At 54.2% G+C, this 15,924-nt stretch overlaps 1 protein-coding gene across 1 annotated transcript; it reads right to left on the bottom strand.

Annotated features, from left to right (window-relative positions):
- Positions 1–422: 422 nt before the first annotated feature.
- On the bottom strand, positions 423–2,639 carry S100A11 (S100 calcium binding protein A11). The gene is made up of 3 exons (XM_030465296.1): positions 2,486–2,639; positions 1,285–1,422; positions 423–718 (listed from the first exon to the last, which is right to left on the bottom strand). Exons 1-3 carry the CDS (start codon positions 2,486–2,488, stop codon positions 569–571), a joined length of 291 nt encoding a protein of 96 aa, XP_030321156.1. The 5' UTR covers positions 2,489–2,639; the 3' UTR covers positions 423–568.
- Between the last annotated feature and the right edge of the window lie 13,285 nt (positions 2,640–15,924).

The following is a 15,924-nucleotide window of genomic DNA, read 5'->3' as shown; positions in this document are numbered from 1 at the left end:
GTTCACCCTCCCCCCCTTTTTCATTTTTTAAGCTAACAGACTTGGAGGGTTTTGAAGTTTCCAGAAAATGGAGGCGGTAGTCCTGAAATAATTTCTCATGACAGCAGGGGCTGCTTCCACAAATCATAAATGTGGAATTGCTGGTACCAGTGCTCAAATTAAGCTTTGTTGTTGATGTGCCATCTCCTGTCTTGGCATTTACCTCACATAGTTGTACCCTTTAGTATTAATTTACCTTTCCTTGTGATACTGACCAGGCTGGAGGGGTCTCCAAAGCCAGGAGGATCATAATTGCAGTGACAAGGAGAACATGAATGTTCTTACTCTCTGTGGAGGAGGAAAGGGTATGATCAGTGATCTCTCTCTGGCTGCACTGCTTTCTCCTCCCTTGGGATGATGAAATAAAACCACAGGGTTTACTCTGGGTTTTCCAACCTTTTATTTTACACATAAAAATGAGGAGTTGGGGGGATGTTCCCATTTTAAGGGCACTGCTTCCAGCTTCTTCAAGGAATCTTTGGTCTGGTTTGAGGAACATTCACAGTGGTGGAGGAGACAGCAGTTGGGCTTAAGGGGTGGGGGCCTTAATCAGGGTTTCATGGCAGGCCACTGCAATGCCCCCAATGAGGTTGAGGAACTCCTGGAAGTCCAGCTGTCCATCACTGTTCATATCCAGTCTCTTCATCATCCTGTCCACAACAGCTGGGTCCTTCTGGTTCTGCAAAGACCAGAGAGATGGGAACAGAAGTCTGCTGCTGGGCAGAGGAACCCACCCCAGCCCCAGGTACAGAGCTACAGGGACCCACTTCACAGAATCATCCAGGTGGGAAAGGAGCTCTGGGATCATCAAGTCCAACCCTTGATCCACTCCCCCCGTGGTTCCCAGCCCATGGCACTCAGTGCCACATTCAGTCTCTTCTTAAAAACCTCCAGGGATGGAGAATCCACTCCCTCCCTGAGCAGCCCATTCCAATGCCTGAGCACCCTCTCTGGAAAGAATTTTTTTCCAAATATCCAACCTAAACCTCCCCTTGGGAGTGCTTAAGACCATGTCCTCTTGTCTTACTGAGAGCTGCTTGGGAGAAGAGCCCAACTTCCATCTCCAGCAGAAAGGAACTGATAGAGGGAGGCAAACTTCAGTCAGGACAACTCCTGCCAGGCCCCACGGGTGGGAATGAGCTCATCCCATTTCCCATCCCACCATCCTCCTGGGGAATTCATTGCTGTCCCAAGGGGCTGCAGCAGATGCTACTGGAGCCTCTTTTCCCCCTGGATTTTGCTCACCTTCGTGAAGGCAGCCAGCTCAGTGTTCATGAAAGCCACAAACTCCTTTTTGGAGAGCTTGCAGTTGTCCCCTTCCCGCCCTGCATAACGCTGGAAAACAGCCAGCAGGGACTCGATACAACGCTCGGTCTCGGTGGGCTGCAGGGACAAGAGGAGGGGGTCAGCATTGCAGGGGCACCTCTGGGCTTGCAGAAAGCCAAGAGCCTGCTTCTGGAGGAAGGTTGGGACCTCCTCGAAGAGTCTTCCATGCCCAACCAGTCCAACTGCATTTTTCTTTGGTATTATTAATCTCTCCGCTTGCTTGGCACTGCGGAGGACTCAGAGGACTGGGGAGTGGTTGGTGGAAAATCCCCCGGGGAGATGTCAGTTCCCATCAGAGTCCTGGGCTGGGAAGCGCTTGCCTTGCAACCACAATGATGTGCCACTTTTTTCCATGCTCTCTAGCACGGCTTCTGGAAAGATAAGCCTTGCCTCCCCCTTTCCCTCCCTCCTGCCCCGCCTTGGACATAGGGGAAACTGAGTCACGGGTGAAAATTGCAAGCATAGTTGGCTCCCCAAATCACTGCCTATGGGCAGGAGCTGAGGGACTTCTGCAGTGGAGATGGGGTGTGAGTTGGGGGGGGGGGAGCATGGTGGGGGGGAACGTGGTGTACTGTGCCTCCCACCCCCCCCATGGCTCCAGGTTTTGGGGAAGGGCTTTGGAGGAACCAGCCCAACTCTGCCCCACCTCAGCAGCTCCCTGCCACCTCCTGCCCCGCCGCAGGCTCCGCTCAGCCCTTTTTTGGTAAACGTGAGAGGAGCAGAGTTCAGAGTTCCTCCTGCTCTCAGCCCCAAGTCCTGGGCTCTTTTGCACCTCCCCAGCCCCCCCACCCCACCCCGGCCCCACTGCTGGGGGGCGGACCCAGGAGGCAGAGGAAGCAGCGCCAGAGGAAAAAAGGAAAGCAGGAAAAAAAAGAGGGAACAGCACCCCAGCCTCCATCCCCCAACTCTGGGCACCCTCTGCTCCCCCTCTCCAGCTCTGTACCCTCTCCCAGGCCCCCTTTCCGGCAGGGTTTAGCTGAACCCTTGGCACCCGCTCCTCTTTCCCCTGCCCTAACTTTCGCCTTCAGCTCTTGGAGCCGCTGGTGGGAAATCCCCCATCGCCCCCCTGCCCTCTCGTAGCCCCTTCTCCCTCCCCCTCCGGGACTCTGGGATCACTCACCATGGTTGGGATGTGAGGAGGGGGCTGAGTCCTGTGCACGGCCCTGGTTCGATGTGGCAAAGGAAAATGCCGGGAGTGGTTTTGAGCCTCACACCGCAGCCACCGCCCTTCCCTTCCCAGCCCTGACTCAGCCTCTGGGTCGCGTTGGGCAATCGGCAGCAGTAACGGCGGATCAGGGCATGCCTGCGGTTCTTAGGAATGTGCCGGGCTCCTCCTCTAGGTTCTCCAACCCTTTCCCTTACAATTTTTATACTTTACAGTTATTTACACTTGAATTTTCTCCTTCTTGCCTGTATTTGCGCTTTCGTCCTTTGCCACTCGTCCCTTTCTCTTTCCTTTTGGTTTTTTCTCTTTAGGAAAAAATTAGGAAGAAATTCTTTGGTGTGAGGGTGGGGAGCCCCTGGCCCAGGATTGCCCCAAGAAGCTGTGGCTGCCCAAGAAGCTGTGGTTGGATGGGGCTTGGAGCAACCTGGGCACCATGGTGGGAGTTGTCACTGTCCATGGCAGGGGGGTGGCACTGGATGAGTTTTTAGGTCCCTCCAATCCAACCCATTTAATGATGATTCTCGGATTCCCTGCACTGGGATTCCTAAACCCAGACTTAGGGCTGACTTCCCCCCTAGAGCTACCTCGCTGCTCCCTGGAGCATCCTCTGAGGTTCCTCTTCTTACCTGAAGCTTTGAGCTTCTCCAGCTTTCCCAACGAAGGTGGCAGAAGCAGAGCAGGCACAAGAGGTGGTGGTAGAGGAGCTTTCCCCTGGGGATGCCCACCCTGGGGGCTGTCTCCTGCCTGTCCCATTCAGCCCTGACCGGGTCCCACCCACAGAGCCTTACTGGTGACAACTTCTGACCTATTTTTGCAAAAATGGGGGTCGGGAGGAGGGGATGCTGCTAGGATTGGTCCCTAGCAGTGCTTGTCTGAGCTCCCTGCGGAGGAAGAGCCCCTGGAAAGCTGAAAACACAGAGACCCCGAAGCGGAGGAGGAAGAGGAGTCACCCAAAGGGCAAGTGATGTGCTTCAGGATCTCTGAGCACGAAGGATCGGGGGTTGCGGGGCTTGTGCTGCTCCCAAAGCAGCAGACGGGGCAGTGATTCCTGACTGCTCCCCATCCCTCGGGAGCTGCTCCAGCCCGAGGTGTTTATCCGTGTTTGCACATTTGTCTCCTGGTTACGACGAGGTTTCCACCAGACAGACACTGACTAAGAATCGCCCGCCCTGGCCCGGATTTCCTGGGAGCTGCTGCTTTTCCCCAAAACCTTCGGGGGGAGGTTAAGGAGACACGGGCTGTCCCCACGGTGCATGAAGCTGGGATGTGCTCTGGGAGCTGGGACAGCTTCCAGGGACGGGGTTCTTCGGGAAAACAAATGGGGGGGGGGGGGGGGGGGGGAAGAGGAGGAGGGAACCGTCCCCGGAATATTTTCCTTTCTTGTCCTCAGCTCTCCATTTTTCCCCGTGTATTGGGGAAAAAGTTACAGGCCTCCCCACAATCCTTCCCAAACTGTAAACTGTAAATTCCATGAAAATATAAAAAGGTTTGTTTTTTGGGTTTGGGTTTGGGGTTTTTTTTCCCCCACCTGTATTTTGCAAACTCCTCCTCATGCTCCCCTAACATCTCAACAGGAGCTGGGTAGGTGCAAGCGGGTTTTTTTTTTCCCTTTTGCAAGAACAAATCCTCCCACCCCCCACCCCCTTCCCGGGCATCACAACCGGGCTCTGTCCTGCCTGTAGTAGGAGATTCGAGGAGTTTTCTGTTTCTTGCTGTTGTGTGTGTGTGTTTGCAGTCAAGGCTGTGGCTCTGTTTGCAGACAGGCCATCTGTGCTGCCATATGTTTGTCACCAAGATGTGCGACTGTCACAGGCACCGAGGGAGCATCCCTGAGAGCATCACCCCATGTATCCACCTGCCCCTCGCTGGGGTAAACCCTTCCCAATCCCTCTGGCCAGGTTCAGAACATCCCAGGATGGTTGCTGGGACAAGATGAGTGAGAAGCCCCCTGAAGATGATGGACCTGAGGTCCCCTTGTTCCTCTTGCCCACCCCTGTCACCAGTCAGTGGGTTCTGGTTGCATTTAAGAGCAGGACACAGATGGTGCTGGAGTTGTCCTCACTTCTCTGTCTTCTTGCGGAATTGCAGCCTCATCTGCTGCTTAGGGGATTGGTTCTCTCTTGCTCAAGAAAACTGAGTAAAAATCTGATTGGCTCCAAAGAAGGTCAGGGATGGGATGCCTCTGTCTCCTTATGCACCAGGTATGGGGTCTGGGGTGTTTTCTGTGCCATGTTGCTGCTTTTCTCCTGCTCAAGGATCCAGGGGTGGTACCAGGTATTGGGCAGCCCAGGGGCAAAGGCAGATGGGGTACACGTGGCCAGGAATGTGTGTGTCTGGGTGGCTCTTATCCAGCAGTGGCTTTGCACGGGCACATCCCCGTGTCCCCATGTGGGTGTCAGAGCACAGAGCACGCAGGCTGCAATGGGAATCCCTGAAATCACACAGGTCAGTCACAGGAGACAGTTTTAGAGTTCTGTGGGCATCTAGGCATGGGGGTAGGTGGGATTTTCAGCCACCCTTGCATGGAATTTGTGCCTGGGATTAGGAGGAAAGTGTGATCTGGGCCAGCCTCCCACCAGGCCCTTGTAGAAATCAGCCACAAGGATGAAGGATGGCAGGAGTCAGTGCAGTCATCAGCTTTTTATTCTGGTTTTTCATGCAATACATCAGCGTGAAGAAGAAAGAGAGGAAGGGACCCCCCACCCACCACTGTTCCCCTGCAGTAACTATGGAATAACTCAGCTGCTTCAAAGCCTCCGTGAAGCTGGAGCTGTGATTCTGCTCAGCTCTTAGGGGAGCAGGAAGGTGTAGCCAACAGCATGGAGGCTACAAAAGTGGGATTCTTTTTTTTTTTTTTTTTCCCAGCCTCGAGGATTTTCAGGCCCAAGACTGAGTGTGATTGAGCTACGGTGATTTCTAGGGGGTTTTGTTTGTTTGTTTGTTTGTTTGTGGTTTTTTTTTTTTTTTTTGGTTTTTTGTCTTGTTTCTGGTTTTTTTTTTACATTGGACAGCAGAAACTAATGGGAGAGAATCACAGGGCCAGGGAGACTGAGTTCAGTGAGCTGCAGGTGCCACAGAGTAGAAGAGATGACAGTGACAGAAAGGACTGAAAGACCCAAGGAACCCAATTAGAGCAGAAAAGTGTCTACATACTGAGGTAAGCTGGGTAGACATAATGCAGGAAGGCAGAAGCTGCAGACCCCAGGGTAGTTCTCTTGCCTACCCAATGGTGGAAGATTTGGGAGGTGGAAAATCCCCAAACCCACCATGATAGAGCATCCCCTTAATTTTTTTTTTTTTGACACTTAGGTGCCACCATGCAGTAACATCTGAAGGTGAAAGAAGAGCACAGAAGAGATCCCCAAAGAGACCTGGTGAAGCCCCAGCAGCTCTTAGGAGAGCACTTGCCATCGAGGTGCCTTGACTTCCTCCCCCAGAAGGACAGCTTGGGGCCTCCTGTGTGACTGGGGGGGGGGCTAGCTCTTCCTGGGGCAAAGACGTGGTTCCTCCTCCAGTTGAGGCTGGACATCACTCACATCCCTGGAGCCTCTCTTGCTGTTCTCCTGCTGTGCCTGGGGGGTCTTCTCTGCTGGGGGAAGCTCCCATGCGACTTCTTTCCTGGCACATTTGGATACATCTCCCTGGGGACGATGCTTCTTCTCCACTGGGCCAGGCACCTTGGAGTGCTGGCCATCCCTCCTGCCCTCCTTGCAAGGGTCCCCCTTAGCACCATCTTGCTCAGGAGCAGCAGCCCGGTAGGCCACTTCCTTCAGCCCTGTTTCAGACCTCTCCTGTGCCACATGGATATCTTCCACGTCCTGGGACTTAGAAGCTGAGGTGTCTCCTTGCAGTGATGGTTGTGGCTCCCCTCTTTCTCGCTCATCCCTTTGGGGTTGTGGCTCAGGGTTGTTTCTCCTGTCACACGGGAATGCTGGTGGCTGGGCTGACACGCAGCACTTCTTCACATAGACAGACTGGCCCAGGTCTTGGGGCTGCTGACAGATGATCTTGTAGCTGGTAGCTTCAGGATCGTTCAAGTTCTGGATCACGTGGACCAAGTAAGCAACAGTCTGAGGGTTGCAGGGCTGAGGGATGACCTGGACCTCTGGCTGGACATGAGGCTCAGCAGGCTTATAGCGGACCCTCATGTTGGTGACAGATGCCTGCTCTCCTGGGGGAGACGGGTCCCTGCTTTTCAGCTCCGCAGTTTGATAGAGGCTCCTCACTTGCCTTCGTCCCTCATCATCACATGACTGGCTCAAGATTGCATCATGTGGCTCTAAAAATGCATCATCCCGAAGTTCTGGGTCTTCTGAGAGCAAGCAGGGATTTTTTTCAGATATATCTGCAAGTGCTTCGTTTCCCTGATCGAAGGACAGAAAATTACTCTCATCTTCTTCTTCAATTACCTGGAGAATAGAACCCTCACGAGCCTCTCTCAGGTCTCTCCTGGCTTTTTGCTCTTCCCTATCAAGTCGTTCACGGGTTTGGCGCTCATAGACCTCCCGGTCCCTCTCACGATCGATTCTGCTCTCCCGCAGGGTCTCTTCCCTGTCTCTTACAGGGATAATCTCCCTCTCATCTTCGAGTTCTTCACGCTGACGGGGACGCTCCCTCCTTTCCAGGCGCTCACGTCTCTGCTGCTCTCGAGACACACGACGGATCTCCACATCAGCTTCTGCTGCCACCACCTCAGTCTCCCGAGCTCTTTTGTACCTTTCTGACTCGCGTTCTCTTCTTCCATCATCTTGGACCTCACGAGTCTCTCTCAGATCTCTCCTGGCTCCTCGCTCTTCCCTATCACGTCGTTCACGGGTTTGGCGCTCATAGACCTCCCGGTCCCTCTCACGATCGATTCTGCTCTCCCGCAGGGTCTCTTCCCTGTCTCTTACAGGGATAATCTCCCTCTCATCTTCGAGTTCTTCACGCTGACGGGGACGCTCCCTCCTTTCCAGGCGCTCACTTCTCTGCTGCTCTCGAGACACACGACGAATCTCCACATCAGCTTCTGCTGCCACCACCTCAGTCTCTCGAGCTCTTTCGTACCTTTCTGACTCACGTTCTCTTCTTCCATCATCCTGGACCACACGAGTCTCTCTCAGATCTTTCCTTGCTCCTCGCTCTTCCCTATCACGTCGTTCACGGGTTTGGCGCTCATAGACATCCAGGTCTACTGCTCTTTGGTGTTTTATCCTCCTCTCCTGAACAGGCTCTTGTCTGTCTGTTTCTTGGACATTTCTCCTCTCATCCTCGAGTTCTTCACGCTGACGGGGACGCTCCCTCCTTTCCAGGCGCTCACGTCTCTGCTGCTCTCGAGACACACGATGGATCTCCACATCAGCTTCTGCTGCCACCACCTCAGTCTCCCGAGCTCTTTCGTACCTTTCTGACTCGCGTTCTCTTCTTCCATCATCTTGGACCTCACGAGTCTCTCTCAGATCTCTCCTGGCTCCTCGCTCTTCCCTATCACGTCGTTCACGGGTTTGGCGCTCATAGACCTCCCGGTCCCTCTCACGATCGATTCTGCTCTCCCGCAGGGTCTCTTCCCTGTCTCTGGCAGGGATAATCTCCCTCTCATCTTCGAGTTCTTCACGCTGACGGGGACGCTGCCTCCTTTCCAGGCGCTCACGTCTCTGTTGCTCTCGAGACACACGACGGATCTCCACATCAGCTTCTGCTGCCACCACCTCAGTCTCCTGAGCTCTTTCATACCTTTCTGACTCGCGTTCTCTTCTTCCATCATCTTGGACCTCACGAGTCTCTCTCAGATCTCTCCTGGCTTCTCGCTCTTCCCTGTCATGTCGTTCACGGGTTTGGCACTCATAGACATCCAGGTCTACTGCTCTTTGATGTTTTATCCTCCTCTCCTGCACAGCCTCTTGTCTGTCTGTTTCTTGGACATTTCTCCTCTCATCCTCAAGTTCTTCACGCTGACGGGGACGCTCCCTCCTTTCCATACCCTCACGTCTCTGCTGCTCTCGAGACACACGACGGATCTCCACATCAGCTTCTGCTGCCACCACCTCAGTCTCCTGAGCTCTTTCGTACCTTTCTGACTCACGTTCTCTTCTTCCATCATCTTGGACCTCACGAGTCTCTCTCAGATCTCTCCTGGCTCCTCGCTCTTCCCTATCACGTCGTTCACGGGTTTGGCGCTCATAGACCTCCCGGTCCCTCTCACGATCGATTCTGCTCTCCCGCAGGGTCTCTTCCCTGTCTCTGGCAGGGATAATCTCCCTCTCATCTTCGAGTTCTTCACGCTGACGGGGACGCTGCCTCCTTTCCAGGCGCTCACGTCTCTGTTGCTCTCGAGACACACGACGGATCTCCACATCAGCTTCTGCTGCCACCACCTCAGTCTCCTGAGCTCTTTCATACCTTTCTGACTCGCGTTCTCTTCTTCCATCATCTTGGACCTCACGAGTCTCTCTCAGATCTCTCCTGGCTTCTCGCTCTTCCCTGTCATGTCGTTCACGGGTTTGGCACTCATAGACATCCAGGTCTACTGCTCTTTGATGTTTTATCCTCCTCTCCTGCACAGCCTCTTGTCTGTCTGTTTCTTGGACATTTCTCCTCTCATCCTCAAGTTCTTCACGCTGACGGGGACGCTCCCTCCTTTCCAGACCCTCACGTCTCTGCTGCTCTCGAGACACACGACGGATCTCCACATCAGCTTCTGCTGCCACCACCTCAGTCTCTCGAGCCCGTTCGTACCTCTCTGACTCACGTTCTCTTCTTCCATCATCTTGGACCACACGAGTCTCTCTCAGATCTCTCCGGGCTTCTTGCTCTTCCCTTTCACGTCTTGTCCGGCGCTCATAGACCTCCCGGTCCCTCTCACGATCGATTCTGCTCTCCCGCAGGGTCTCTTCCCTGTCTCTTACAGGGATAATCTCCCTCTCATCTTCAAGTTCTTCACGCTGACGGGGACGCTCCCTCCTTTCCAGACCCTCACGTCTCTGCTGCTCTCGAGACACACGACGGATCTCCACATCAGCTTCTGCTGCCACCACCTCAGTCTCTCGAGCCCGTTCGTACCTCTCTGACTCACGTTCTCTTCTTCCATCATCCTGGACCTCACGTGTTAGTCTCGGATCTCTTCTGGCTCTTTGCTCTTCCCTATCACGTCGTTCACGGGTTTGGCGCTCGTAGACCTCCAGGTCCCTCTCCCGTTGTCGATCAATTCTGCTCTCCCGCAGGGTCTCTTCCCTGTCCCTTACAGGGATAATCTCCCTCTCATCTTCGAGTTCTTCACGCTGACAGGGACGCTCCCTCCTTTCCAGACCCTCACGTCTCTGTTGCTCTCGAGACACATGACGTATCTCCACATCAGCTTCTGCTGCCACCACCTCAGTCTCCCGAGCTCTTTCGTACCTTTCTGACTCACGATCTCTTCTTCCATCATCTTGGACCACACGAGTCTCTCTCAGATCTCTCCTGGCTTCTTGCTCTTCCCTTTCACGTCTTGCCCGGCGCTCATAGACCTCCCGGTCCCTCTCACGATCGATTCTGCTCTCCCGCAGGGTCTCTTCCCTGTCTCTTACAGGGATAATCTCCCTCTCATCTTCGAGTTCTTCACGCTGACGGGGACGCTGCCTCCTTTCCAGACCCTCACGTCTCTGTTGCTCCCGAGAGACAAGACGGATCTCCACATCAGCTTCTTCTGCCACCACCTCAGTCTCTCGAGCCCGTTCGTACCTCTCTGACACACGTTCTCTTCTTCCATCATCTTGGACCACACGAGTCTCTCTCAGATCTCTCCGGGCTTCTTGCTCTTCCCTATCACGTCGTTCATGGGTTTGGCGCTCATAGACCTCCCGGTCCCTCTCACGATCGATTCTGCTCTCCCGCAGGGTCTCTTCCCTGTCTCTTACAGGGATAATCTCCCTCTCATCTTCGAGTTCTTCATGCTGACGGGGACGCTCCCTCCTTTCCAGGCGCTCACGTCTCTGCTGCTCTTGAGACACACGACGGATCTCCACATCAGCTTCTGCTGCCACCACCTCAGTCTCCCGAGCTCTTTCGTACCTTTCTGACTCGCGTTCTCTTCTTCCATCATCTTGGACCACACGAGTCTCTCTGAAATCTCTCCTGGCTTCTTGCTCTTCCCTTTCACGTCTTGCCCGGCGCTCATAGACCTCCCGGTCCCTCTCACGATCGATTCGGCTCTCCCGCAGGGTCTCTTCCCTGTCTCTTACAGGGATAATCTCCCTCTCATCTTCGAGTTCTTCACGCTGACGGGGACGCTGCCTCCTTTCCAGGCCCTCACGTCTCTGTTGCTCTCGAGACACACGACGGATCTCCTCATCAGCTTCTGCTGCCACTACCTCAGTCTCCAGAGTTCTTTCGTACCTTTCTGACTCACGTTCTCTTCTTCCATCCTCCTGGACCAGGCGAATCTCTCTCAGATCTCTCCTGGCTCCTCGCTCTTCTCTATCACGTCGTTCACGTGTTTGGCGCTCATAGACCTCCCGGTCCCTCTCACGATCGATTCTGCTCTCCCGCAGGGTCTCTTCCCTGTCTCTTACAGGGATAATCTCCCTCTCATCTTCGAGTTCTTCACGCTGACGGGGACGCTCCCTCCTTTCCAGGCCCTCACGTCTTTGTTGCTCTCGAGAAACACGACGGATCTCCACATCAGCTTCTGCTGCCACCACCTCAGTCTCTCGAGCCCGTTCGTACCTCTCTGACTCACGTTCTCTTCTTCCATCATCTTGGACCTCACGAGTCTCTCTCAGATCTCTCCGGGCTTCTTGCTCTTCCCTTTCACGTCTTGCCCGGCGCTCATAGACCTCCCGGTCCCTCTCACGATCGATTCTGCTCTCCCGCAGGGTCTCTTCCCTGTCTCTTACAGGGATAATCTCCCTCTCATCTTCGAGTTCTTCACGCTGACGGGGACGCTGCCTCCTTTCCAGACCTTCACGTCTCTGTTGCTCCCGAGAGACAAGACGGATCTCCACATCAGCTTCTGCTGCCACCACCTCAGTCTCCCGAGCTCTTTCGTACCTTTCTGACTCACGTTCTCTTCTTCCATCATCCTGGACCACACGAGTCTCTCTCAGATCTCTCCTTGCTCTTCGCTCTTCCCTATCACGTCGTTCACGGGTTTGGCGCTCATAGACCTCCCGGTCCCTCTCACGATCGATTCTGCTCTCCCGCAGGGTCTCTTCCCTGTCTCTTACAGGGATAATCTCCCTCTCATCTTCGAGTTCTTCACGCTGACGGGGACGCTCCCTCCTTTCCAGGCGCTCACGTCTCTGTTGCTCTCGAGACACACGACGGATCTCCACATCAGCTTCTGCTGCCACCACCTCAGTCTCCCGAGCTCTTTGGTACCTTTCTGACTCACGTTCTCTTCTTCCATCATCTTGGACTACACGAGTCTCTCTCAGATCTCTCCTGGCTTCTTGCTCTTCCCTTTCACGTCTTGCCCGGCGCTCATAGACCTCCCGGTCCCTCTCACGATCGATTCTGCTCTCCCGCAGGGTCTCTTCCCTGTCTCTTACAGGGATAATCTCCCTCTCATCTTCGAGTTCTTCACGCTGACGGGGACGCTCCCTCCTTTCCAGGCGCTCACGTCTCTGCTGCTCTCGAGACACACGACGGATCTCCACATCAGCTTCTGCTGCCACCACCTCAGTCTCCCGAGCTCTTTCGTACCTTTCTGACTCACGTTCTCTTCTTCCATCCTCCTGGGCCTCACGTATTAGTCTCGGATCTCTTCTGGATCTTTGCTCTTCCCTTTCATGTCGTTCACGGGTTTGGCGCTCGTAGACCTCCAGGTCCCTCTCCCTTTGTCGATCAATTCTGCTCTCCCGCAGGGTCTCTTCCCTGTCTCTTACAGGGATAATCTCCCTCTCATCTTCGAGTTCTTCACGCTGACGGGGACGCTCCCTCCTTTCCAGACCCTCACGTCTTTGTTGCTCTCGAGACACACGACGGATCTCCACATCAGCTTCTGCTGCCACCACCTCAGTCTCTCGAGCCCGTTCGTACCTCTCTGACTCACGTTCTCTTCTTCCATCATCCTGGACCACACGAGTCTCTCTCAGATCTCTCCGGGCTTCTTGCTCTTCCCTTTCACGTCTTGCCCGGCGCTCATAGACCTCCCGGTCCCTCTCACGATCGATTCTGCTCTCCCGCAGGGTCTCTTCCCTGTCTCTTACAGGGATAATCTCCCTCTCATCTTCGAGTTCTTCACGCTGACGGGGACGCTGCCTCCTTTCCAGACCTTCACGTCTCTGTTGCTCCCGAGAGACAAGACGGATCTCCACATCAGCTTCTGCTGCCACCACCTCAGTCTCCCGAGCTCTTTCGTACCTTTCTGACTCACGTTCTCTTCTTCCATCATCCTGGACCACACGAGTCTCTCTCAGATCTCTCCTTGCTCTTCGCTCTTCCCTATCACGTCGTTCACGGGTTTGGCGCTCATAGACCTCCCGGTCCCTCTCCCTTTGTCGATCAATTCTGCTCTCCCGCAGGGTCTCTTCCCTGTCTCTGGCAGGGATAATCTCCCTCTCATCTTCGAGTTCTTCACGCTGACGGGGACGCTGCCTCCTTTCCAGGCGCTCACGTCTCTGTTGCTCTCGAGACACACGACGGATCTCCACATCAGCTTCTGCTGCCTCCACCTCAGTCTCCCGAGCTCTTTGGTACCTTTCTGACTCACGTTCTCTTCTTCCATCATCTTGGACTACACGAGTCTCTCTCAGATCTCTCCTGGCTTCTTGCTCTTCCCTTTCATGTCTTGCCCGGCGCTCATAGACCTCCCGGTCCCTCTCACGATCGATTCTGCTCTCCCGCAGGGTCTCTTCCCTGTCTCTTACAGGGATAATCTCCCTCTCATCTTCGAGTTCTTCACGCTGACGGGGACGCTCCCTCCTTTCCAGGTGCTCACGTCTCTGCTGCTCTCGAGACACACGACGGATCTCCACATCAGCTTCTGCTGCCTCCACCTCAGTCTCCCGAGCTCTTTCGTACCTTTCTGACTCACGTTCTCTTCTTCCATCGTCCTGGGCCTCACGTATTAGTCTCGGATCTCTTCTGGATCTTTGCTCTTCCCTTTCATGTCGTTCACGGGTTTGGCGCTCGTAGACCTCCAGGTCCCTCTCCCTTTGTCGATCAATTCTGCTCTCCCGCAGGGTCTCTTCCCTGTCTCTTACAGGGATAATCTCCCTCTCATCTTCGAGTTCTTCACGCTGACGGGGACGCTCCCTCCTTTCCAGGCGCTCACGTCTCTGTTGCTCTCGAGACACACGACGGATCTCCACATCAGCTTCTGCTGCCTCCACCTCAGTCTCCCGAGCTCTTTGGTACCTTTCTGACTCACGTTCTCTTCTTCCATCATCTTGGACTACACGAGTCTCTCTCAGATCTCTCCGGGCTTCTTGCTCTTCCCTTTCACGTCTTGCCCGGCGCTCATAGACCTCCCGGTCTCTCTCACGATCGATTCTGCTCTCCCGCAGGGTCTCTTCCCTTTCTCTTACAGGGATAATCTCCCTCTCATCTTCGAGTTCTTCACGCTGACGGGGACGCTCCCTCCTTTCCAGGCCCTCACGTCTTTGTTGCTCTCGAGAAACACGACGGATCTCCACATCAGCTTCTGCTGCCACCACCTCAGTCTCTCGAGCCCGTTCGTACCTCTCTGACTCACGTTCTCTTCTTCCATCATCCTGGACCACACGAGTCTCTCTCAGATCTCTCCGGGCTTCTTGCTCTTCCCTTTCACGTCTTGCCCGGCGCTCATAGACCTCCCGGTCCCTCTCACGATCGATTCTGCTCTCCCGCAGGGTCTCTTCCCTGTCTCTTACAGGGATAATCTCCCTCTCATCTTCGAGTTCTTCACGCTGACGGGGACGCTCCCTCCTTTCCAGGCGCTCAAGTCTCTGTTGCTCTCGAGACACACGACGGATCTCCACATCAGCTTCTGCTGCCACCACCTCAGTCTCCTGAGCTCTTTCATACCTTTCTGACTCACGTTCTCTTCTTCCATCATGTTGGACCTCACGAGTCTCTCTCAGATCTCTCCTGGCTTTTCGCTCTTCCCTGTCATGTCGTTCACGGGTTTGGCGCTCATAGACATCCAGGTCTACTGCTCTTTGATGTTTTATCCTCATCTCCTGCACAGGCTCCTGTCTGTCTGTTTCTTGGACATTTCTCCTCTCATCCTCGAGTTCTTCACGCTGACGGGGACGCTGCCTCCTTTCCAGACCCTCACGTCTCTGTTGCTCTCGAGACACACGACGGATCTCCACATCAGCTTCTGCTGCCACCACCTCAGTCTCTCGAGCCCGTTCGTACCTTTCTGACTCACGTTCTCTTCTTCCATCATCTTGGACCTCACGAGTCTCTCTCAGATCTCTCCGGGCTTCTTGCTCTTCCCTTTCACGTCTTGCCCGGCGCTCATAGACCTCCCGGTCCCTCTCATGATCGATTCTGCTCTCCCGCAGGGTCTCTTCCCTGTCCCTTACAGGGATAATCTCCCTCTCATCTTCGAGTTCTTCACGCTGACGGGGATGCTGCCTCCTTTCCAGACCCTCACGTCTCTGTTGCTCTCGAGACACACGACGGATCTCCACATCAGCTTCTGCTGCCTCCACCTCAGTCTCCCGAGCTCTTTCGTACCTTTCTGACTCACGTTCTCTTCTTCCATCCTCCTGGACCTCACGTATTAGTCTCGGGTCTCTGCTGGCTCTTTGCTGGTCCCTATGGCGCCTTTCACGGGTTTGCCGCTCATAGGCCTCCAGGTTGTTCTCCCATTGGCGTTCGATTCTCCTCTCCCAGTCAGGCTCTTGTTCTTTGTGCCTCTCTATGTCATTTGTTTCTCTCTCACTTTCTGTATATTCAAGCTCATGTTTTGTATTCTTTCTTTGTTTGTCGTCATCTCTTTCTTCCTCAATGTTCTCATAGTCCCTGAGGTCAAGATCTAGTGATTCCTGAATGTATGACTGATGTGGTTGTCTTAAATCTAGACATTCAGGGTCACGTGGCTCATGGCCACTTTCTTCCAGTTCTTTTTGTTCCAGCTCACTAAGTAGGTAGCGGCTTCTCTCTTCTATTTGTAATTCTGGTTTACCTGGCTGACGATTACCTCGTCTATCTGCTTCTTGTGGCCGCTGTTGTTTTTTATCATCTGCTGGTCTTGCTGGCTCATGTGGCTGGTGGCTACTCCACCGGTTTGGCAGTGGTTGAGGTTCACAGGTCTGGCTGCAACTCCTCACGTCTCCCAGTTGTTCTCTTTGAGGCCCTTCTCGATTTTGCCTCTCATCTGCCCTCAGGCCAGACTCATGTGTGTTCAATCTGCCACTCTTGTGAAGTTGAACATCTCTGTGCCTGTCTGGCTCTGGTGGCTGATGTCTTCTTTGGTTGTTCCGTTGGTTGTATGGGTCTTGGCT

The sequence above is a fragment of the Calypte anna genome, chromosome 25, assembly GCF_003957555.1.
Source record: "Calypte anna isolate BGI_N300 chromosome 25, bCalAnn1_v1.p, whole genome shotgun sequence".
In the NCBI taxonomy this organism is placed as follows: domain Eukaryota; kingdom Metazoa; phylum Chordata; class Aves; order Apodiformes; family Trochilidae; genus Calypte; species Calypte anna.
Note: the sequence above shows the minus strand (reverse complement) of the source record. Positions and strands in the feature narration are given on the sequence as shown.